The sequence below is a fragment of the Styela clava genome, chromosome 1 (genome assembly GCF_964204865.1).
Source record: "Styela clava chromosome 1, kaStyClav1.hap1.2, whole genome shotgun sequence".
Classification (NCBI taxonomy): Eukaryota; Metazoa; Chordata; class Ascidiacea; order Stolidobranchia; family Styelidae; genus Styela; species Styela clava.
Window position 1 is genome coordinate 2,721,395 of NC_135250.1, and position 25,509 is coordinate 2,746,903.

Here is a 25,509-nt window from a genome sequence, read left to right on the forward strand (position 1 = left end):
TAACGACGGCGATTTCTCTCATACCGGGATCGTTGCGACGAGAAAACGGGAGAAATAGCTTGCTCGGCTACGGTTGATAGTCTGCGCGTTTTGGACGACTATCCGTATATTTCGGCGGATTTTATTACGTCAATGTGACGTAGTAATTTAATTTCTGGATGACGTAGTCAGGTTGGGGTTAGGAATGACATATAAAAATAATGTTGTGCCACGCCCACTAGAAGTTATTGCGGTACGAAAGTACACGAGACCTAAAAGTAGAAACTTTTCCTGCTCATTACGGGAAAACACCGGCGTCCTGACAAGTTGTCAGTTTAGGAAGGAAGTATTTACATATTTATCCCGGGGGAGAGAAAATCCGATAAGACGGCTTAATCATATGGCAAACCACGGCCTCTCGTCCGGTTACCAGTCCAGATCAGGTACCGGTATGGAGTTAGTTAGCCAGGTATTTGTTTTTGGGAGCATGGACTTGATGGTGGTGGAAGCCGTAACCGACCGGCGGTTCAGTGAACCACCCTACGGTGGCGAGGTGTCCAGCAATCCTCTTGCACAAGATCATTCCCGCATGTGATTCAAACCTGCGAACCCACGGAGGGTAATCAGAGATGCGGTGGCGAGCGTATTCCTGACGCTTAGCATAATGCGCGACACCGCCGAGCTGTCTGAAGGGCACCGTACGATATTGAAGTCAAAATGAGAGAATTGAGCAAATATTATTATGCAATGTTTTATACTCTTTACACCCCGAACAAGGCTCTATATAGGCATCCACTGCTAGGTAGAGAGCAGTAACACAGTTCAGAAGGAATTTTTCTGGTTCGCACTGCCTACTCTATTCATTACACCCTGGTTAGCGGAGTGAACATGGGGTAGTAAGCGGAGAATTTTAACTTGCGATGCCAAAGACTCGTGTTCAACCCCTGATCTATTGTGTTAAACTGTGCACCATTGTGCCCAATATAATCAACATAGAGCTATTGCGAGATATCTGAATTTTAATTGCCTGCTGATACATTATCTGACATGCAAAATCTATTATCCTATTTCTTGTACACTTCAATTGAATTGTGAAAATCTGGCAGCAACTTTTTGAGACAAAAAACTAAAAAAGGCGACTGGTAGTTATAGCACTCCAAGTATTGGTCCAAGAATTGAGCCCTGAGGAGTCTTAAATTTAAAGGAGTCTTAAAAATAATATTTGTTTGGGAATCATGAGTCACTACTAGAATAATATTGTTTTGACTTCTTTATAGCAAGCTCGGTGGTGTGGCGCATCATGCTATATGTTTGGGCTCCACTATCAAGTCCATGCTTCCTAAAACAAATAACTGGCTAATCCCATACCCGACATGAATTGCTAACCGGACGAGAGGCCGTGGTTCGCCATATGATGCAGCCATCTCAATGGCTTTCCGCTCCGCAGGATAAATATGCTTGTTTTTGTGAGGACGGTATTTATGCCACACAAAAGCTCTGGCGGGCCTATCATAGACTAAACAATTGTGCCCTATTTACAGCATTAAATTCACAATAAAATATTGTTCGCTATCGTTATTCTCATGCTATTCAGATTTCTGTTAAAATAATTCTTGATTTATTTCAAACTGTGTAAAATGGAAAGAGTTGGATTATTTGATCTCGAATGGGATTTAGAAGAAGAAATAACTGAAGTAAAAGTCGAGTTTACTCCAACAATTATTGAAGAAAATGTATCAGAAATATTGGGTAACAAGAATTCTTGTTATGATGGGGAAAATTATGAAACTGCAAAGATTGGAAGCTCCGCACTTGTAAGTTATAAAGAAAATTCCTCTCTTAAATCTGTTCCAAGGCCAAAGAGAAAGTACATGAGGATTCCCTGCGAATGTGAAGTTTGTGGATTAATTTTATCTTCAAAACCAAGTTACCGTTCCCATCTGAATACACATTTAGTTGATAAAGCCTACAAATGCCAGTTTTGTCCAAAATCTTTTGCACAAAAGGAAGGTTTGACTATTCATACATTTGTACATACTGGTGTATATGCTTATAAATGTGATTTTTGTGATAAGCAGTTCAGAAGCAACTGGGGGAAAGTGCTACACATTCGAAGCCACACTGGATACAAGCCACACATTTGCCAAATTTGTGGTAGAGCTTACTCTGGATCTGGTGATTTAGGAAAACATTTACGATCACATGCAAATATAAGACCATATAAGTGTAAACAATGCAGCAAAGCATTCTCAAATTCCTCTAAATTAAAAATTCACATGGCTGTACATTCAAATGAAAAGCCATATAAATGTAAAGATTGTGGAAAATGTTATAAGACCAAGAATAACTTGTATGTACATGGGAAGACTCACACAAGCTCTAAAATATACTCATGCCCAATCTGTCAGAAAACATTTACGAAGCATTTGAACTTCGTAGCACATTTTAAGGTACATTCTGATGAAAGACCATTTCCCTGTGGAATTTGTGCAAAGTCTTTCAAATGTTCACGAGATCGTCAGAAACATGTGAAGGAAGTGCATACTAATAAGCGACCACATAAATGCAAACTTTGTGAAAAATCCTACAAAAGATCTTCGCATTTGAAAGGCCATATTACAAAGCAACATGTTGGAATCAAAAATTTTGAATGTGAGATCTGTCAAAAGAAGTTTTTTGAAAAATACTCGCTCAGCCTGCACATGAGAGCTCATTTAAATGAGAAGCCATATTCATGTCTAAACTGTAATAAATCTTTTGTAGATAAACCACAATTGATGATTCATCAAAGAATTCACACAGGTGAAAAACCATATGAATGCAAAGAATGTGGGAAGAGATTCAGACAAAGTAATCAGTTGAAATCCCATCAAAACAGGCACAAGTTGGAGAAGACAGGCGAAAAGCCATTTATCTGTGCAATATGTGGGAAAGCATTCGCTCTAAAACAATATTTAGAATTGCATTTAAAGATCCATACAGATGATAAACCATATTCATGTGAATTATGTGGGAAATTGTTTCGAGATAAAAGTAATTTGAAAACTCATATGAGAGTTCACACTGGAGAAAAACCGTATCAATGTCAAAACTGTGGGAAAAGTTTTTCACAGCAATCGAATATCAAAATACATATTAATAGACGAGTATGCTTCAGGAAAAGAAGAAGAATAGCATAATGCTTGGTAGTTCTCATTTTCTCGCCTTCAGTAGAGTTGATACATTGTTGAAAATTGACTTCATAGCATTGTTCATTACTTAAATTTTGAGTCTGTGCATTTTTCATATTTGGCATGGCATGATAAATTCACAGAAGACTGGGAATAAAAATATACTTTAGGCTGAACTCAAAAATGTTCAAATCGTATAATCCACCATTCTGAATACAATCAAAAATGTAATATTGGAAATAATCTAAATTGAATTGGGTTTAACAGAGTGATTTGCAACAAATAATAAAAAATTTATAGCAATTAAATTTTGGAATGTGAAATTGTTCAAATAAAGGATATTTGATTGATTTTGTTTCTCAGTGTCAGAACTTAAAGAAAATCTTTTCTGTGTCTAAGCTAATTATTTCAAATGCTGAAATAATACTAAATATTTTTAATTCTCGAAATCCATCCCAATCCCTTGGCGTTGTGAATTTTTCACTTGATTATGTTATATTTTGTTAGGTTCGTAATTAACTTAATTAAAAATCTAAAAACAATATGGAGAGAGTTGGAATATTTGATCTTGACTGGAGTTTTGAAGCAGGAATTACTGATGTCAAAGTCGAGTTTACACCAATAATTGTTGAAGAAAATGCTTCAGAAAATATGAATACCATGAGTGCTTGTCTAGATGAAGCTGATTTCGGAATCGGATTTGATGTCAACTCATCCATTTTCAAGGATGTAGAAAGTTTCTCAAAAGCTATCCAGAGGCCAAAAGAAAAGCGTAAAAGAAATCAAAGAGAATGTGATGTCTGTGGGTTTGTTTCAGCTACAAAATCATGCTACTGGTCCCATAAACAAACTCATTTAATAGATAAAGCCTACAAATGCAAGTATTGCACAAAATCATTTGCGAAAAAAGAAAGTCTTATTATGCATACGTTCATACATACTGGAAAATATGCTTATAAATGCGATTTCTGCAATAAACAATTTAGAAGCAACTGGGGTAGAAATCTTCACATTCGAACCCACACTGGATACAAGCCACACGTTTGCCAAATTTGTGGTAGAGCTTACTTTGGATCTGGTGATTTAGGAAAACATTTACGAGCACATGCAAATATAAAACCATATAAATGTGAACATTGCAGCAAAGCATTCTCAAGTAATTACAAATTAAAACTCCACATGACTGTACATTCAAATGAAAGGCCACATGAATGTGAAGAATGTGGGAAAAAATTTAAAACTAAAGAAAGCTTGCGTGCACACGTGAAGACTCACACAAGTTCAAACATATACTCGTGCCCAATCTGTCAAAAATCATTTACGAAGCATTTTAACTTTGTATCTCATTTTAAGGTGCATTCTGATGAGAGACCATTTTCCTGTGAGATTTGTGCGAAGTCCTTCAAATGCTCAGGAGATCTCCAGAGACATCTGAAGGTAGTACATACTAATGAGCGACCTTATAAATGCAAACTTTGTGAAAAATCTTACAAAAGAAATACACATCTGAAAAGCCATTTTATGAAAAAACACGTTGGTATTAGAAATTTTGAATGTGAGGTTTGCAAAAAAAAGTTTTTTGAAAATTCCTCGTTGCGTTTGCACATGAGAACTCATTTGAATGAGAAACCATTCTCATGTCCTATCTGTAATAAATCCTTTGTAGATAAGTCACAATTAATGATTCATCAAAGAATTCACACAGGAGAAAAACCTTATGAATGCAAAGAATGTGGGAAAAGATTCAGACAAAGTAATCAGTTGAAAGCCCATCAAAACAGGCACAAGTTGGAGAAGACTGGCGAAAAACCATTTATGTGTGTAATATGTGGGAAATCGTTCGCTTTAAAATATTACTTAGAATTGCATTTGAAGATCCATACAGACGATAGACCATATTCATGTGAATTATGTGGGAAATTATTTCGAGAAAAAAGTAATTTGAAAACTCATATGAGAGTTCACACTGGAGAAAAACCGTATCAATGTAGAAATTGTGGAAAAAGTTTTTCACAGCAATCACATCTTGGAATACATGTTAATAAAGAAGTATGCTATCGCAAAAATGAAGAGTTGAATAATGCTTAGTAGGCCTCTCATGTTGTGAGCCTACTAATCAGACCTGCTAATTGAATACAGCGAGTACAACCCCCTCCAGGATTAGTTAACTAACTTCTGACGCAAAAAAATAGAGAATTTAGAACAATGTTTATCTCTATTATTTTGCATGACCAAGTTTTATATCTATAAATTTATTATCGGCTTGAAGGATTGATTTCCCCTGTGGAAGAGACCCATTTCAGAATATATATTCGATATTTTATATTCAAATTGAATTTTTTAGAATGCATTCGGAATATTTCTGGGTGAAAAATGGAACATATAGCTTGCTAAGGAAACCAGTTAGACTTAAAAATGCTTGTCTGTAAATGCTAGCATGTTATGATATTATTATGTTGTAGCACTCAATCTGTTATTAGACAAATGAATTCATAGAATCATAGATCATTTTCTCAAATTGCTATTCCCTTTGACAAGTAGTTTTATTCAACCAATTTCTTCCGAATATTCAATGGGTAAATTCATTTTTCATGTGTTTCTGCTTTCCTGGCCTTGTTTTTCTGCTAATTTTTCTAATTTTAGTGATGTTTCAACACCACAAGGATTCTTTAGTGATTTAATTCAATAACAGAGTACACAGTGAAGTCAAACTACCGACAACAGTATCTTCTTTTCGAATTTACCGTGCGTGGTCATCTTATTTGTATGTAATTTTTCAATTATTTATGTTATATTTTATTAGGTTTGTAATAATCTCAAAGACCTAGGATCAATATGGAAAGAGTTGGAATATTTGATCTTGACTGGGATATTGAAGCAGCAATAACTGATGTTAAAGTCGAGTTTACACCAATAATTGTTGAAGAAATTGCTCCAGAAAATATGAATAACATGAGTTTTTGTCTGAATGAAGCCGATTTTGGAATTGGATATGACGGTGACCTCTCGATTTCCAAGGATGTCGAAAGTTGCTCAGAATCTATCCAAGGATCAAAGCAAAAATGTGGAAGAATCCCTACAGAATGTGAAGTTTGTGGATTTGTTTCAGCTTCAAAATCATGCTATTGGTCCCATAAACAAACTCATTTAGTTGATAAAGCCTACAAATGCAAGTATTGCACAAAATCATTTGCAAAAAAGGAAAGTCTTGTCGTGCATACATATATACATACTGGAGAATATGCCTATAAATGCGATTTCTGCAATAAACAATTTAGGAGCAACTGGGGTAGAAAACTTCACATTCGAAGTCACACTGGATACAAGCCACATGCTTGCCAAATTTGTGGTAGAGCTTTCTCTGCATCTAGTGATTTGGGAAAACATTTACGTTTACATGCGAATATAAAGCGATATAAATGTGAAGTATGTAATAAATCATTTTCAAATTTTTATAAAGTCAAACTTCACATGTCTGTGCATTCCAATGAAAGACCATATGAATGTAAAGAATGTGGAAAACATTATAAAAATAAGGAAAACTTGTTAACTCATTCAAAGGCTCACACAGATTCAAAAATATTCTCATGCACAATCTGTCAGAAGTCGTTCGTAAGGAAAAATCAACTGGTTGCGCACCTAAAAGTACATTCAAATGAAAAACCATTTTCATGTGAAATATGTGGAAAGGATTTTAAACGATCAGGAGATCTTAGGAAACATGTAAATACGCATTTGAATGAGCGACCTCAAAAATGTGATTTATGTGACAAAACGTACAAAAAAACGTCCCATCTGAAAGCACATATTGAAATGTATCATATGAGAATAAGAGATTTTGAATGCGAAGTCTGTGAAAAGAAGTTCTTCACAAGTACTCTACTACGTATACACATGAGAAGTCATTCAAAGGAGAAGCCGTTTTTGTGTCTTGTGTGTAATAAATCATTTACAAGTAAACATAATTTAGAAATCCACCATAGAATTCACACAGGTGAAAAACCATATGAATGTAAAGAATGTGGGAACAAATTTCGTCAGAAAAGCCAATTAAACACTCATATAAACAACCACAAACTGGAGAAGACCGGCGAGAGACCTTTTATTTGTACATGGTGTGGAAATTCATATAAAACAAAGAGCTACCTAAACACACATTCAAAAATCCATACAGATGAAAAACCATATTCATGTGAAATTTGTGGGAATACCTTTCGTCTTAAAAGTAATTTGGAAATTCATTCAAGAGTTCACACTGGAGAAAAGCCATATAAGTGCACAAACTGTGAAAAGTGCTTCTCACATTCGAAAACTATGGAAAATCATGTGATAAATCAAGTTTGCATTGAAAAATAGTGTTTTATCATGTTTGGTTAGGTTTTCTATAAACCAAGACCACTCGTACTATTTTTGCATATCACGGCTTTTTGGGGATTGAATGTTTTGTGAATAAATTCATGAATGCTAGTAATTATAATCATATATGTCAGAAGAGTGTGTTTTTATATGGAAAAGCTTGTTATTTGTTCAAGGTAGGAGGATAGAAAGCTGACAAGACACTGTCTGTAACGTCAAACTTTAGGCTCTGGTGTGGCCAGTGGTGGGATTAGGAGTCTCACGGAATTTTATGAGATCAGCGAACCGGTTAGCTCTATTGGTTACTGTTAATGTTCTGTTTGTAACAACCGGTTGAAAAATATGACTTTTGTGATGAAACCGGCTGAAAAAAAAATTGAATTCCACCACTAGGTGTGACTTAACGTTTTAAGCGTTAGGAATATCACCGCAGGATGGACATGCCTGGTCTAGTATATGAATATCAAAACCAAAAAAAGAAGAAATTGAAAATATAAAATACACGTTATAAATTGGGCGACCATCGCATTAATGATCAGCGCTGCAAAACATTGGAATTCCAGAAAAACCCCGATTTTCATACTGCTTCATGCGCCTCGGTGAAGGCATTTGTAGAAAGTAAAGTAGTAAAATGGAACCCGCGTTTACTTCTTCACCTCATTTACGCGTGAAAGGCTCTGTATTTCGGCGAAACCTCCGTATATTTCGATAGTTTGAATTGTATTGGTTCCAATTTCTCTGTTGACAAAAGTAGCAAAAAAAAAAAATACATAGTTTGTCACAACTTTGTTTGTAGTGTGTAGAGTAGACAGAGTGATAAAATTATAGACGTTTTCACGCAAGCTCGAGTACGTGGATACCCTTTATTAGTTTTATACGTTCTTGTTCCTTGTTATTCGTTCGTACGTTTTGTTTGAGATCGAGAGGTTGTGGCGTTCGAGGATTGTTAGTATGCGCGTTGTAGTATCATAATAGAATTTCACTCATTTTATTTTAAATATAACGTTCAGGTATAAATATCAATGGAGCTTCGGCTCCTATCGTATCGTTGATAAACTTATATCCGCGCTCGAGCCTGAGTGAACCGAAATATCTAAATCGGATTTGTCCGCTTAAATTTAGCAATTGAAGTATAATTTAGATTAACTCACATTTCATTATCCACGAACCTTCAAGCATTTCCAAAGTGCAGAATAAAATCGATATACAACATAATCGTTACGGCTATTGAATCTCATTTGCCGTAAAATCGCAAGTTATGAGAGCTACTGAGACTAATAAAAATCGCAGTGCAGATTTGAGCATATCTATCAGTTGGGGTTACGTGAAGCTAACTACTTTTCCTTACTCTATGCGAGGGATCGGCAACCTACGGCCCGAGGGCCTGATCCGGGCCGCGACACTTCACTAGATTATGGTAACAAAACAACTGTTTTGACGATTGTATTCTTTACGTAACAGAATTTATTGTGAGACACATGTGGAATAAATTATATTATAACCTAACGAGTATATAATTCACAATTACTCGTTTAATGAGCCGATAATTTAATTATAATTAGACAAATGGCAACAAAACGACGAAAATGATTCTGAGAGAAAAGGTTTCAATGACGCCGAAAATATTCAAATTTTTTGAGGTGCAATGCAATGAAGAAATAAATTTATATTTTATTCGAGAATTTTATCATAAAAAGTATCATCCGTTCGGTTTTCAACTTCCTAAAAATATGTGCGGGCCGTCAATGACTTGCAACCCTTAATTTTGGCCTTGCCGACCCCTGGTCTAAGTCTTTGTGCAAGTGGATACGTATAACGCAAGATGCTGTAGCAAGAGTAAAGATGACTATTCTATGTAATTCAAGAGACTTGCGACACACTAACACAAATGTATTTCTGTAACGTTTCGTCTGACAGAGGTCCAATTCCACAAAAGCATAGAGCAAGGAAAGGTAGTTAGTTTCGCGCAACCCCAACTGATAGTTATTGAATCTAAATTGCCGTAAATCGTAAGTTATGGTCAGGGAGCTTCTGAGACTGAAAAATCACAGTGCAGATTTGAGCGTTAGTAAATACTGATCGATGCGAAATCAGTTTATATCGATACAAGCAGGAAATTACCTATAAAGTAGTATGTTCCAAATAATTAAAGTTCTAGGAAAAATGCTTGAGACATGAATTTTGTATGTGGTAGGTATTACTTTTACGGTATTAGCAATGATATATATTGTGTATAATAGTACTAAAATTATCAATGTTGGCTTCATTGTTGATTACTGGCAGCAGCGAATGAGGCCGACTCTCAGAGGTTCTAGTGCTGCGACTTTTTATTAATATAAGCACAAAAAACACTGAATACACGTCCTCATCTCAAACAAAATTACAATGAAGCGTTCTGTCTATTTCATAACAAAAGTGTGAGAGACTTATTATTAGTTTTTTAACCGGTTGCAGTGCAGGTTTGAGCGTTATCAAATATTGATCGACGCGAAACTAAAATTAGTTTATGTCGTCTATGAAGAAGTATATTCCACATAGTGAAAATTCTTGGTAAAAATAGTTGGGACACAAAATTTTTGTGAGATATGTATTACTTTTAAGGTATATATAATGTGTGTAATTGTACTGAATAGTATAACTATATGTATAAGTTTATTTCGACTACATAATCAGCCGTCGCTGTTGGTCATATTCGTCACAATGACGCAAACATTTATGACATAACAATGCATCATCGTAATTGATGCATGGTGACATTGGAATCCCCCTTTTTTACTGGGCGACAACGTAGGGTTTTCATTTTCATCCCGGAAGAGAGGAAAGTCGATGAGACGACCTAATCATATGGCGAACCGCGGCCTCTCGTCCGTCAGTTCATGTCGGGTGAGTGAGAGATTGTTTAGCAAGTTGTTTGTTCAGGGTGCGTGGACTTGATGTTGGAGGAAGCTGTAACCAACCAGCGGTTATGTGACAACCCTACGACGGCAAGGAGGCCGGCAATCCTCTCGCACAATATCTCCATGCGGGAGTCGAGCCAGAAAATCCACGCAGAATAACTTGGGGCGAGATGGCAAGCGGATTCCTAACGCTCAGCTCGATGCGCCATACCGTCGAGTGAAAAACGTAATTCCTCGTATTCAGCGATTTTATTGTTTTGATAACTAGCGGTATGCGGGTTCCGCAAATAAACGACATACAAGCAGGGGCGTGCTAAACTTTTCTGCTGCCCGAGGTGAGAGTCTGAAAATGAAGCACCTTATACCTAACGTCAAAAATAATTTGGGAAATAAACAAATTATAGGTGTTGTAATATTAAATTAAAGGTAAAGAAAAAGAGAAATGTTTGTATTATTTTTATTAAAATCACCAAACCAGGCAAAAAACTCGCTTCTATACCGTGCTGCCCGGGGCGGCTGCCCCTTTGGCTCCTCTCTGGACACGTCACTGCATACAAGTTTCTTGATTACGCTAATTACTACAAAATAATTGCCATATACCCGCGCGCAGATAATAATAGTTTGTGTGCAATTTTTGTTTTAATGCATCAAAAGTGAAGTACCTCGAAAGCCACAAAATATTTCTAAATTGACTAATCCCAGTTCATTGGCATTTGACTCGAGTTACTTATAATCTTTGAGGGTGGCGCATTTTGGTAAGCGTTCGGAGTACCTCCGATTACCCTGCGTGGGTTCGCAGGTTCAAATCCCGTGCGGGGTTAATTATATGCGAGAGGATCTCTTCGCCTCCGTGGGGTGCTTCCCCCACCATCAAGTACATGCATCTGAAAACAAATACCTAATCCCATGCCCAGTATGGAATAGTATCCGGACGAGAGGCTTGGTTCGCCATATGATTAGGACGTCGTGTTATCTTATTTATCAAATGATGTGTAAGAAAGGAATTTTAGATAACGTTTTAGCAACATTATTATCAAGTCCACGCATCTGAAACAAATAACCGACTAATTGATCCCATATCCCATGCAGAGGATGTTAAAGTATGGATCGCGCCAAGGTCGCCAATGCAAGGGCGATCTAAGAGTAGCGGCCGAATCTTTCAGCTAGTACAATGTCTCAATTTACTTTTTTAACTTGGTATTCAAAAACAACGAAATATAATATGTCATCCACGCAAAGAACTGTTTTGAGCGCATTGTTGCATCGCAACAATGTTGTGACGACAACCATGCACATCGCTTTGCGTTTGGTTGACCGCGCGGAATGTCATCATACTGAAGCAAAATCACCAAAAATAGATGCCTTCTTTGGTAATGTGAATCTTAGTTGCAAAGACAATAAAGTTGTCAACATTGACTGATTCGAGATCTAGAGAGAATGTGGCTTCTTTTCTGCTATCATTGGCGACCGCGAGCAAAGATTTTCGGCACTAACGGTTGTTAAAACTAAGGCTCGCTATCGCCTCGATTGTAGTGACGACTTGCGGATTGCGCTCAGTAAAATAGAGCCGTGTATTGAAAATAAAATGGAAAATAAATTTCCGTTTCACCAATCACACTGAGATAATGAAGTGTTTTCAACAAATCTTTGTCTGTATCTGAGTCAAAGAGTACTAACAATAAAAATATATTTTTGCGATGTTTAGGATTGGGTCGCGAGTATTCTTAATTCTTAGATTTGGGTCGCGCTCAAAAAGATCCAAGAACCTCTGCATAGATTGGTATCCGGACGAGAAGTCGTGGTTTGCCGTATGATAAAGGGTCGAGAGTCTTCCCGGTTTAGCACTGTTTACCCAATTTATTACACTCTGGATGAGGTTCAAGGCATGGAGTCGGAACCCAAGACATATAACCTGCAATGTCAACATCGCATTCAGCTGTATTAGAATCTCAAAAAGATGTATCTTTTTGCACATCCCCCTCCAACGCTCAAAATAGGAAAATTAGTCATTATCCAGTTAAGGTTAGGGTAAGGAATGCAAATTGCGCTGAAAATTCAAATTTTTAAATCATACCTAACCCCCAAGTGGATAGTTTGTTATTTAAAAATGTGGTATAGGTGTTTTCGTCAAATCTCACATTTTTGCATTAGTGGCGGAGGCATTGTACAAATGATACAAATACCTTTTTCACCATTTTTTATTCGGCTTATTTTATCGTTTGTAATGCTGTCGAAAAAAACTACAACTTATTGTCGTCCCGGATTATTTTTCCGGGACGACATTTTTTTATGGCGATTTTACTTGTTTGAAACCTTTGTGTTAAATCAGGCTGTTAACTCAATATAAATTGATGTGATTACACCATATTATCGGCTTTCCTCTCCCCGAGATAAATATGTAAAATTCTATCCTCTGTTATAGATCAGATAATAACGATAATATAGTTTACATATCATAAATATATCTTTGGCGTAACTGGCACTGGAATCGATTTAGTATTTTGATTATAAGGGATGGTTCTTGAGACCCTATTTTACAGTTTTATTTTTAAATAAACGTGTCATAAACCAGACCATCCGTAATATGGGAATCTAGTCCTAGTAGGTAAAACATATTGTTTCTTGTGGAAACCACCGATATTCCTTCTGCTTGTCTTGAATTAGCTTCTTTGTGTTTGGCGAAGGCGAAACCTTCGTATCGGTTACGTATACATTGTATATTCATTGTTTGGTTTGCACTAGATTCGCTCTCTTTCGTCACTTCGCGTCTGTATTATAAATAGTATCGCCAAACAGAATTTAGCAGACGTCAATCTGCGGTTCTCGGTATACAATAATATACTCGGTATACCGTTGAATCGAGCTGTATTTAAATAAATATTTACTCTAGTCTATGATATCAATTCACAGAACACAGCAAAACTGGTGATGGTAGAAAATGTACTCAGCTTACTGCTGCGAATTTACTTGGTTCCAAATTAGAATTTGGCTACAATAAATGTAATGCAATGTTTCTATTTATAATTCTTTAATGGGAAGAGTCTGTGAATAGGGATTGCAACAATTGGTTTTAAGATTTGTTATAAAAATGGGCTTGGATATCCTTAATATCAGGTAATGATTGGTGTAGCGCGAGGCTAACTTACATTCCTTGCTTCATGTGTGTGATCGGTGTGCATATAATGCAAAGGTACTGTAGCAAGAATAAAGATGATCATTATATTTGATTCAAAAGTCTTGCGGCAAACCAACGCAAATGCATTTGTAACGTTCCGTCTGGCTGAGATCAAACTTCTACAAACCCACATAGTTTTTCATATCGTGTTTCGCCCGAGTAGTTCAGCAATTTTAAGTGTAATAAAGAGTAACTGGCATTCTATTGCTAGACCACGCTCTTTATTCTGTCAAAGGAACGATATAACAACGAAACACAGTATGAACGTAACGGCCGTTGAATCTGAATTGCCGTAAAAACGCAAGTCGGTTAAATCTCAAATTGCTATTTCAGAATGATCATTCAAGTATATTTTGAGACACGGTAAATGACACGTATATTCGAGCATTGTAAATATAGGAATCGAAATAATAGGAATCGCCGATATAAAATTCCCTGCGTTTGCAGACAAAACTAAAAGTGACATTTTGCAACTTTGAGTTCATTGCCACTTGCCAGAGAGAAATTTATCAGAATTGCCATTGCGATTAATATGAAGTGCTTATATATTTTAATAGCTTTAAATTACTAATTGACAAGGATATAATGGTGAAGTGTGTGAACCGTGAACAGCATCAGCCTTGCTTTGCCGTCTCAACGTGTTTAATAGTGCTAGGAATATCAATGTGGGCTTCGCTCTTGATTACTGACAGAAATAGCAATGAAGACAAAGTTCATACCTTGGAAAAACTAAAGATGCAACTTCAATGTGTGACATGTGATTTGTGCCACAGGAATGGGGGTTCGGATTGCTCACGTAGTAATGATTGGTAAGAGTGTTTTGTATATATATTGCAGAGGAGTCGCCCCCCCCCCTCGTTTTGAAATTAAAAAAAATCAATTTTCACATATCATACATAGTGATTTTTTGTAGCTCAAACGCTAATGTGACTTGAACCCAAAATCCAAAACCCGTGTATGAATGCAATTGCTAACTAAACAGATTTGCAATATGTGTGAACAAAGAGCGACGACACGTATTTATGCGAGTGTTTGTTTATTACCTTATGTTCTGCAAAGTTATTACAACCAAAAATATACAAATCATATTTACAGATGAAAAGCGGTCCCAAAGGGCATATTTGCACCTATTGTGCAAATTTACACAAGCTCGAGTAAAAAGTTTGAAAAGTCCGTGAGATCACGATTTTCGTTTATTTTTATCGAATCGGAGGAAAGGTTAAAGTTAATAAAATGTAGGACGCAGGTCCATTTTTACGACCATTCATTGGTTCAGCAGCATATTTACTGCATGATAGAATGACGTTATAAAGTGGAAGTTGAATGGTTCTGCTTTTGGGTTTGCTTATAAAGCTTGAACAAACTTCATCTGGGTGCCTTACAAAAGATTTACGCGGCCTATTATTTGTGTGTGTGGGTATTTCCTAGTTACTAGTGTGTTCATTTGTTCTATAAATAAGTCGTGGATCTGCAACAAAGGGTGAAATTTGACCTGAGAGACAATGAAGTTCCGCATGTTACATCAACGGTATTTTACGCCTTCACTCAGAACAAGGCTCGAAACGATCATTGTGTCTGATACGCTATAGAACAGGAGCGGGCGAGGTTTTTGGACCAGAGGTCAAAAATGTTGTCCACCTGAACTGGCGGGCCATGTAAGCGTGACGTAAAAGTCACATTTTATGAATAGAATTTTATATACAGTGTTGTATGAACAAAAGTGGAAAACAATAAGTCTCGTGCCAAAACTAATCGTGAAACAGATGCCTTGAGTTTTTTTTAGCTAAAACATCAAAATCTGGTTTTAGTTTGGTTGCGGCAACATCATGTGGGCCAGATTGAATAACCCAACGGGCCGTAGAATGACCTTTTAAATCGGAACTAAAACAGTTCTGCTTGGCTCTATTCGCGATGCTTTCATCATGGTCTTTAAGCAAGTTTATACAAGCTTCGTTCAAACGAAGCGATAGTGCAGTTTCAGCGATATTTACGAGTCAAAACCGCGTATTTTCTGTTCTGCATGTGGTAGTTTCGAAACAAAAAAATGAACGAGTTTCAGATTACGCCACGCTATTTTGCACTTATTAAGAAAAAAACGGTTTAACGTTCGAATATTCATATATATATATATGTATTATGCATGCATCATGCATACACTATGTATGCGTTTACAATTTCTGGTATTTTCACTTGAAATAAAAAGCTTTTATTAGGGTTTTTTACAAGAAATGTTCCGCATAAAATTTTGCATACTAAATGAGTGATGTCAAGTATGGGGAACCGTGATACAAAGAGGATACTTTATTTTTATAATATTTACTTGATAGATTGTGGGGTGATGTGGTTCAGCTATTACAGTTCCTCATTTAAACAATGATTTATTCGTCAAGCAAAAAATGTTTTTATTTGAAATTCTGAAGCGAGGAGGAACTCCAACAACAATTCGAGATGATATATAAACACGATGGCATGTTTTTATAAAGAAAATCGATACGTCGGCAAATTACGTCGTTTTGTTCACACTGGTATTGGATTATGTTTAAAATGGGATTGCAGAATTTCTCGTCGTCGCAGGGTGATTTCCGAACGAACAACTATATAGGAATGCATATTGCCATGGAAATTCAAATTTTCAAATCATTTCCAACCCGAGGCCTATCTGGATAATTAATAATTTGTTATAATGACCCATTACCATTCTCGACCTCGACTGGTATTTGAAAAGGCAACCCGTCCTTGAGTTATCATCTGTATAAACACTAATTATATTTAACAAAGATACAATGGCGCACAAAGGGAGCGAAAAAAATTGTTACGTTTTCATTTTATGATGTGCATAATACATGAAGTAAAAATTTCTGTTACAATTTCAAAACTTTGTAATGAAATCGGTTCTCAATATATACAAACAAGGTTCGTTTTATTTCAATCATTTTTTTTTTAGTTTTTTTTATTTTATTTCACATAATACGCCTTTATAAGCCCCTTCATCAGTTACACGGAGCACATCGACATTCTTTTGTTTAATTTAATACAGGACGTTCGTTATAAAAAGGGGATAGGAAGGTTTTTGGACAAGGGGCCAACAACTTTGCCCACCTCAACTGGCGGGCCATGTAAGTGTAACGTGAAAAGTTACATTTTATGGACAATATTTACAGTGTCACAAAAGCAAAAGTGGAAAACAATAACCCCATGCTAAAACCACATTTAATCGCAATCTCGACAAATTCCTTGAGCTATTTTTTATATATACATGGCTCTCATGACACAAAAAACTAGAGCTGAATTGTTGGAGTGAGCATATGAAATTGTATTTAACGATAAGCTTGATATTTCGCAGAGCATGCTTCCTCAGGAACCGACCGACAACCATATGTGATCGAAGGAGTTGCACGATAAAGCTCTTATCTCGCATGTTTGTTGATGATATTTCCCAGATGGTATTTTCCGTCGGTTGACGTAATTGTATACGATTAGCTTATCTATCAATTTATTATTGAAAGAAGTGAACCAAACAATATGCTTGATTTATATATATATATATAGACTTTTGGTACATACTGGCGCATAAAACCCCACTATAAATCTGTATAGTTTCAATAGCTTTTGGCATTTAATGAAATTCATAATTTATCATAAAAAATGCGCCCTCGATTAATAGTTAGTTATTTGACAATTTATAACGTCGATTAGTGAAATGAGTTACTTGTACGTTATTATTTGAGTGAAAGTTATATCCAATTTGATTGGCTGCCACACCCTAGATACGCCACTGCACACGAATTAGCGTCTATCTAAAACAAACAAAAAAGGCAAACAAATTAACAGCTACGGAAAATTATGAGACCTTAAAATAGACGATGTACACATCGTTATGCAAATATTAATCGTCTCTCTGCAGCCGTTATCGTTAGCTGCGATATTTGAAGGTTGCAATTGACTGATGCGATAAATACAACTTAAAACTTGCCAAAAATTTGTAACTTATTGAGTTTTCTTCAAATTAAAACGAAAACTCGCAAATATTTTCCATCAATATTTCTACAATAACTTCTTTCAATTTTTTACAGCAAAAAACTACGAAGAAAGTGTGCAAATCATGGTTGGCGAATTTCAAAGCTGTTTAAAAAGTCAATTCTACCCGAAAAATGTCAAAATACTCATGAATCAAGAGAGTACGTGGAAAAGGTTTGTTCTATTAAAGTTTTATATTACCGTATTTAAAGGGGCGCTCCAGAAGTGTATGAACCAATATGGAGGCAACTAATTTTGTCTGCCTACTTTACATCATGTTGTGAGAGGGACTGAAGTCTATGGACAGGGAGTATATTCACTTGGCTAACAAAGACAGTCCCCGAACTCGTAATAGAACTAAAATAGGAATGAAATTATGACTTAACCCTAACCTGGTACACACACTACGGGAGTACTTTTGAAGGGCCATAAGACGTCTCTGACTATAAGGCGCACTGTTGATGAATTACTTACATTGGGTTTTTATCTATAAGACGCAGCGGTTTTTGAGAAGTCGGCGGTTTGTTTATGAAATAATAGTAACAGGTACTACGGTAGGCGATAGAGCTGTTATTCTCAAACTTTTTAAGGTCCGCCCCTCCGTCCGAGTTTGTCAAGTCTCGCGCCGCACCTCCGTCCGAGTTTGTCAAGTCTCGCGCCGCACCTCCGTCCGAGTTTGTCAAGTCTCGCGCCGCACCTCAAAAATAACTAGCTAACAATATGCTACAAATCACAGATGAAAGTATGTTTTATTCAAAAAACACATTGAAAATTCGTGGATAAAACGTAAAAAATGACGCACTACCTGAATAATACTAGGCGCATCGGCTTATAATGTGCACGCTCGATTTTCGAGAACAAATAGGATTTAAAGTGCGTCTTATGGTCATTAAATTTTTTTTTTATCGCTGGTTACTTTCACAGTGATAGTCTGGGTCTCGATACGCCAGAAAGTGCATAATATTTAGCAGTCAAAGTTCTTGCAAATCTCTGAAATTTGAAGCACGTTATAAGTAGGCAATAATACATTTGCAAAGTGTTGTTAAAAATGTGTTTTCTGAAAAAACTTTCGTGCTAGAATATATTCGTGTTAGATATTCACTGACTATTTTCGGTCGATTAACAATGGTAAAAAACAAACAAATTAATATTATATATAAATTTTGATCACAAAAAATATGCCAATATTAGAGAAAATTGTGAAAATAAATTTTCTCTTAAACAACAGAATTTCATTTTTGACTTCATTCGTTTATTTTTTTAAGGTCGTTTATATTTTCAGAAAATAGACGATGGCATGAAAAGAGAAATGGAAATGCTAAATAATGGTAATTTTATTTAAATTTGTTTGTCCATTATTGGAAGAAATTATAAATTTGCAAAAAGTAGTTCCGTATGTTAGCTGAAAAGCTAACAAAGAAGCTTAGCAAGAGCGGCCAGTACTATGCAAAATATATCGCGACTTTACATTTATTTAAAATGATATGAATTATAATGTGGGTAACACTATTTTTAAATTTCTATCCCAATGTCTCCCTCCCCATGAGATAGTTTGTGTCTGGCTTGCCACATAGCCTTTTAATGTCGAAGATGAATCTTGAATTTTAGTATGAACGATCAATTCGGAGCCATTAAAGTATATCACGGAGCCATATGTTCATTTTTACACTAAGAGTAACGTTTGTTGAAAGTTTCCATATTCTAACTCAGTGGTTCTCAACCTTTTTTACTTCGTGGCCCATTTTCGTTGCAGAAAAAAATCTGTGGCCCATTAATTTTTTCAAGCTAAAGGAAAACTGCAAGAAAATCATTTCTTTTCTGCAAAACTAGACGCTTTCACTTTAATATCAATTGGGAGAATATTGCCACCCTGTAACAAAACAGCATCACCATTCATAGCTAATACCATCAAATTTACCTAAATTCAATTTAATAGTTGAGGTTGAGAACTAATGTAATCTAACAAATGAGTTTTGTGTCTGGATTGGCATACTGTACTGTAGAATAAATACAATAAATCCTAGCTAGTCAAGTTTGCTTTTTAAACCTCCAGGGTGGTTTAAGCCAGCTTATATACTTGAATTATTCTATTTAAAAAATTTTCATAATTTTCCACAGAAATGACAGACGATCAGGCAGAATATTTAGAGAAGTTCTCGGAACAAACAAACATGATGGTTTTACATTGGTTCCCATTGGTCGAAGAAAATCAATGTAAGTTAACTCACTACTTATACACGATACGGTGTTGAATTTTATGGGTCTTTTTTTCTCTTCCCGAAAAGAGCTCTGTACACAAAGAGCTATTTATAGGAGGGTCGACAATTTTCGGTTGGACATCGTTCACCAAGTTGACATGCAAGATCGTAGCCAGCCCACAATTTTCTATTTCGGCATTGTCTGTCCGATTTAATAACCCCCTAAGTGAAATGGTGGACTGATGCTCTGAGGCACATATTGAACAAGTAAATTTGACTCGGTGGACTTGAAACTACTCATGGGTAGGCGAAATTTGAGGGTAATACTCACCTACGGTAGAGCACTTAAAATGGCCTATTTCGAAAAGTACTATTCAAGTGTATATTTTCCATCCAATAAAAAATGACATACAAAATTAAAAATAAAATGAATACACATTTTTAATTTGAGAATATAAGCTGTATGCTGGGACCGAGGCTGGTATCGGGCAGCGAGATTTATAGGATTGCGGATTATGTTTTTAGATTATTGTGTTCAAATATAGTTCTTTTCCAGCAAACGCAACCCATTGGACTAGAATAACCAACTACGAACGACATAGATCGACTTTCTCGGTGTCAACGGGACCCAGCGGGTCATATGAGGACGGATTTGCAGTTTTGCAGGAATCTGGTCTCTACCATGTCTACGCAAAAATTACTTTTGTGTGTACGGAGGGAGACAAGAAAGGAAAAAGGTATGTTACTTCGAATATTATTTATTTGACCCGTCTGTTGGCGCATCAAGCTAGGCGTTAGAAAAACCGATAAGTCGGCATACCACGGCCTCTCGTCCTGCCACCAATCCATGTCCGGTATGGGATTAAGTAGTCAGTTGTTTGTATCAAATGCACGTGAACAAGGAGTTCAGCAATCCTTTTGCACATAAATATTCCAAAAGGGGATTCGATCCTGCAAATTGGCACAGGACAATCAAAGATGCTTAGCATGATTTCTCGAACGAGGAGAACGTGCCACGCCACAATAAATAAGTAATTGGTGTATTTCAGCTCGATTTTTAAACTTGTCGACATTCGTGGTCAATACACAATACATGTCTTGACGTGACAAAATTTGCTATTTTTGCAGGATTTGATTTTTTTTAATAAAAAAATGACGCGCTTCGGAAGTATGTGTACCAATATGGAGGTAACTAATTTTGTTCGTCTACTTTACATCAAGTTATGTAAAGGGAGTTAAGCCTATGGGCAGGGGTTATATTCACCTGGCTAACACAGACTGTCCATGAACTCGTAATAAAACTAAAATAAAGAAAATCGAAAAAAATGATGTCCTCACCACAACCTGGTACACATACTACAGGAGTACCAAAAATTGATGTAAAATCATAGTATCTTGGAGACCAAACTAGGGAAAGGTTGAATAAATTGATAATTATGTACGATGAACAGTGGGGAATTAAAACGATTTTTATCCCATTGAGTAATGTCATAATAAGTTACCCGTTTTCAAGAGATGGTTTTTTTTGCAGGGTGCATATGGAAGTAGGAGTCCAAATCTACAAGGACGATTCCAAGCACTACAGTATACTAAGCGAGGACCAGCATCTGAATTGTGCACTAGAGGGCGGGCTAGTCACTTTATACCAGGAAGGGTTATTCCGGCTTGCAAAGTCAAATAGAGTGTTTTTGCGATACAAAGTACCAGTAAACGTAGAGCTAGCCTCACACAACGCTTATAGCAAGTCCTATTTTGGGATGCACCGCACTGGAACAGCGTGAACATTCCGATTTTACGTATGAGGTAAACCATTAAATGGTTTTGCCAGATGTTAGTATTTTTGTTTTAATTTATCTTTTTAGGGCCTCCATATATACGCTGATTTGATCACCATTTTCATATAATGATGTTTTGTATTCCTTAAATGAAACTAACTAATGTCACATTATTGTATGCAATTATTCTTTTAATTACTTAAATATATATTCATATAACCTAGAGTAATACCATAATTGATCGAGAACTTAATTTGTCTCAAATTCAATTTACCTTTAATGCTTATGAATGATTGCTTATCGCTTACGTGTAACTAAATTATTTTTCCCATAAAAATTTATTGTTGTTTTTGAACACCGCTTTTTTCAAGTTTATGAATATTTGGGTGGTAATTGACTTCGATCGATCGCATCGTTGAACTTTTTGCTGTGAATTGTATTTTGTTGTGTTAATGTTTTCTGGTGGACTAAACAAAACAAACCTTTCCTCTAAAGGGTTTTAATTTTACTTTGTTTCAAATTTACTCTCGAGTTTTATCGAAAACTTTATTTGGTGTTTTTAATTTATATGAGGGAAACACTTTTCCTATCCGCCAGCCTTAACTGTACACGATAAAATTGTATTGTATTATATATATACAATTGTAATCTTTTTTTTAGCAGATTCGGTGCTTCTACCATATTTTGTACATTTTTTTTATCATATTTATAATTATAGCCCATTTGGTTTGTGTGTGTGTGAGGGGTTCTGTTTTGACCATGCATCTAATGCAATTAATAAACCAAATCAGGTAGAATTTGAGTTGAAATCCGGATAAATAAAGTTCCATGTATGGGGGGGGGGGGCGAATCCCAAAGGGTTCATTAAGAGGATTAGGTTTTCGCCTGTTTGGCGCCAGGTGGTAATTTTTGTATTTCGGGTTTCCAATTTATTTATCAAAGTCGAGCGATTTCTCTCGTGTCAAAATATCTCTTGTTTGATTACACTTGCTCTCAAAGAAAAAGCGGCAAACGTCAAAGATGGTAATCTCACTCGATATATCCAAAATCAGAAGACGGCGATCAGCACCAAACGGCGATGACTCGTTATTGCACAATTTTTTAATTTTCCATCTTTACTAACTAGTTAATATATAATAATTATTGGTGCCGATTTACTGGCAATATTTCGATTACCATGCTCCATTTTACATCAATCAAAATATTTTTTGCCCACGATTTCAGCAAAAATAATGATGTATACCAAAAGCATTGCGTTGAAAGTTAAAAAAATATTTGTGATAAATTTAGATCAAATATTATTTGCCTATAAATTGAAAACTTCTCTGAAACGATTACTCCAGAAACACAAAGTTATATCGCAAAACAAGGTATTTTGTCACATTTATTTTGCACTCTCAAGATATTACATATATTTGGGGTTTCTCACGTTCGTTGACGATAATCAAAAAAAGATTCTAAATTTGGTTAAGACAGTTACCTGCCTGGTACATTTGTGTTCACGTTCAGAATCATGGATAGCGCTAGTTGCCAGAAACCCGATTAACCAAGACCTCCTCCCATTACAAGTCCTGGCTCACTGTGGGGGAATCGAACAGTTAATTACGGTATGTTATCGAATCAAGTGCATCATATTGGACAACTTGTTTACATTCCCATCCATATCATGTAAGAAATACCACATGGATTTGTCTAAATTCTGAAGCTCCAGAACCCATTATCAGTGAAAAGCTCAGTTGCAAATACACCTTCGAAATTTATTGCCACTGGCCACCATGAACAAAACATTGCAAATCAATCAGTGATTTACTACATAGGATCATATCCAATACCCCCCCTCCCCCCCCCCCCCCCCCCCAAAAAAAAACGGAATTTTGAACCCATTTGGCTCACTTCATTGTTATTGGAGTTGAAGACATATTGTCAAACGCCCCGGAGTCGAAATTTAAAAATTTTCTCATTGTCATTGATAAAATTAAACATAACTAAATCAATCAGTAGCAGAATGTAGTAGCTGAGATAGAGAGTGTAGCCAGAAAATTGTTAGAGGCGGGGCTTCATAAATTAGTGATCGCCAAGTTAGACCCTAACAGCTAACGAGTCTGGTCGAATCCCGGTTTTCAATAGCCTTGAATATTTAATTGTTTCTAGCTATGAAGAATTGCCATGTATGATACACAAACTGCCCTTTTTTACAATTTAGACTCCCAGGAGCGAAGGTCAAAATTTCTGTTAACCGGAAATTCAGGGATGGCCAATTCGAATATCTCCTTATTCGAATATCGGAATTAGCGTTCATAAGAATATCGGACATTTGTGTGACGTCACACATTTTCAACGTCGCTTTCAAGACATTTCCGTTGAATGAAAACATTCTCGATAGAAATTTGCGCGTGATTGTTTTCATCACTCATCAGTGTAACATGTTATTTAAGCCGTAAACGCCTTTACGTTTGGTGTTATTTTCTTTAAAACGAAAATTTTTCACAAATTTGTTCCACGATAACAAATATTTTATTTTTGTACTCGCACGAAATTGTGAATCCGGTGAATACGTTCATCGGCGGCGAGTTTCTAAAAACAACGCAACATTTTGATTGAAAAGCGGCAATTTAAAATACTGAAAATAAAACGTAAATAATATAAGTTTTGCTGGGGCCCGCGAAAATTGAAAAAACGCTTTCTAGGCAGTGAAAATCGTAACATTTCGTGTGCCCTTGGCACACATTATGTTTGGTCGGCGTTTAGGAAACATATCGTCACAAATTGATGGCGGGATTTTCCTGATTATCCATTACTTTAAATTGCTGTCGAATATTTTCGCGTTAACATTATACAAGGTTTAAAACGCGACTTTTTCCCTGGTTGTGAGGATGTATATAATTAATCTAACTAAAGTATATTCAATCAATTTTATTGTGATGAAATAAATTTTACTCTGAGATGTTACAGCAGATTTATGGATTTTTCGAACGGTTTTATCTGAAAATAATCAGAATGGCAGCATTTCGATTGAGCGGAGTCACTGTTAACAAGTACATCTAAATATTTGCCAAATTCGCAAAATACGGATCAAAACAATAGTTAATCGGGCAGTTTACCACACGTACTTATTTTTATGACCGCGGATTGCAATGGTATTTTAAAGTGGTGAGGATTTTATTTTGTCGACGCAACCGCAGGTTAAATTGAAGACAATTAAATTAATAAAGCAAGATATTTTAAATATGCCCGTATAGGTCACGAATTCATCACTTTGCACAACAGAAAAATATATATTCGTTGGTATATTATTTGTTGTAAAAGTCGACTCTTTTAACAGGTGGCATAATCGCGGCGATGAATATGTATTTTTAATTTACTGCTAGACTTTATATGTATATTCATTGTATGAAATGAATCATACTCTACACTTAGCAAAATTTTCATTATCTGAGATTTTTCTAAGGGCGATAACGAGTTGGCAAGATTGCAAAAATATGTATTAAAATTAAATACATCAGGCAGTTTATCTCGTACGTTTAGGTCACAGATCGCCGTGGACCGAATAGTAATGTTTTTTTTGGCGTGAGAAGAAGAAACCGCGAGTTACGTTGGACACATTAAATTATTATATAAAGATATTTTAGAATCTCGTAGTTGTCATGGATTGAATATTTTACGTAACAGGATGATCATTATACGCTGAAAATACGGCTCTTTCAACGAGCGCGGAATCGCGGTGGGTGTTACAGGCGGCAATGGGAATTTCCGATTTTGAAAATCCTGGCTGCGCGGCTGGCAGTGGTGGTCATCTATCCTCCACTTATTTATTTCTAATTTCAGACACAACAATATGCTACACCTGATAATAATATCTGGTTCACATAAATTATTATACAAATATACTGGTAAGTAGTAGAATATTCTAGGCCTAAATAAATAAATATCTGAATACAAGTA

The 25,509-nt window shown here is 36.0% G+C and overlaps 3 protein-coding genes across 4 annotated transcripts; all 3 read left to right on the plus strand.

The window, feature by feature from the left end:
- The first annotated feature begins 1,527 nt into the window (after window positions 1-1,527).
- Window positions 1,528-5,952, plus strand: LOC120341620 (uncharacterized). Its single transcript, XM_078114241.1, has 2 exons — window positions 1,528-3,152; window positions 3,687-5,952. The coding sequence occupies exons 1-2, from the start codon at window positions 1,617-1,619 to the stop codon at window positions 5,235-5,237; spliced, it is 3,087 nt and encodes a 1,028-aa protein (XP_077970367.1). The 5' UTR covers window positions 1,528-1,616; the 3' UTR covers window positions 5,238-5,952.
- On the plus strand, window positions 3,933-7,508 carry LOC120325429 (uncharacterized). 2 transcript variants are annotated; one of them, XM_039391532.2, is made up of 3 exons: window positions 3,933-3,951; window positions 4,503-4,586; window positions 5,953-7,508. In XM_039391532.2, the coding sequence occupies exon 3, from the start codon at window positions 5,985-5,987 to the stop codon at window positions 7,503-7,505; it is 1,521 nt and encodes a 506-aa protein (XP_039247466.2). In that variant the 5' UTR covers window positions 3,933-3,951; window positions 4,503-4,586; window positions 5,953-5,984; the 3' UTR covers window positions 7,506-7,508. The 2 variants fall into 2 exon arrangements, with proteins under 2 accessions (XP_039247466.2, XP_039247467.2); XM_039391533.2 differs by having other exon boundaries at window positions 3,941-3,955.
- Window positions 7,509-14,138: 6,630 nt separating this feature from the next.
- LOC120325428 (uncharacterized) lies at window positions 14,139-22,333 on the plus strand. The gene is made up of 6 exons (XM_039391530.2): window positions 14,139-14,386; window positions 17,651-17,768; window positions 18,877-18,922; window positions 19,713-19,808; window positions 20,349-20,529; window positions 21,324-22,333. The coding sequence occupies exons 1-6, from the start codon at window positions 14,163-14,165 to the stop codon at window positions 21,571-21,573; spliced, it is 915 nt and encodes a 304-aa protein (XP_039247464.2). The 5' UTR covers window positions 14,139-14,162; the 3' UTR covers window positions 21,574-22,333.
- Window positions 22,334-25,509: the final 3,176 nt, after the last annotated feature.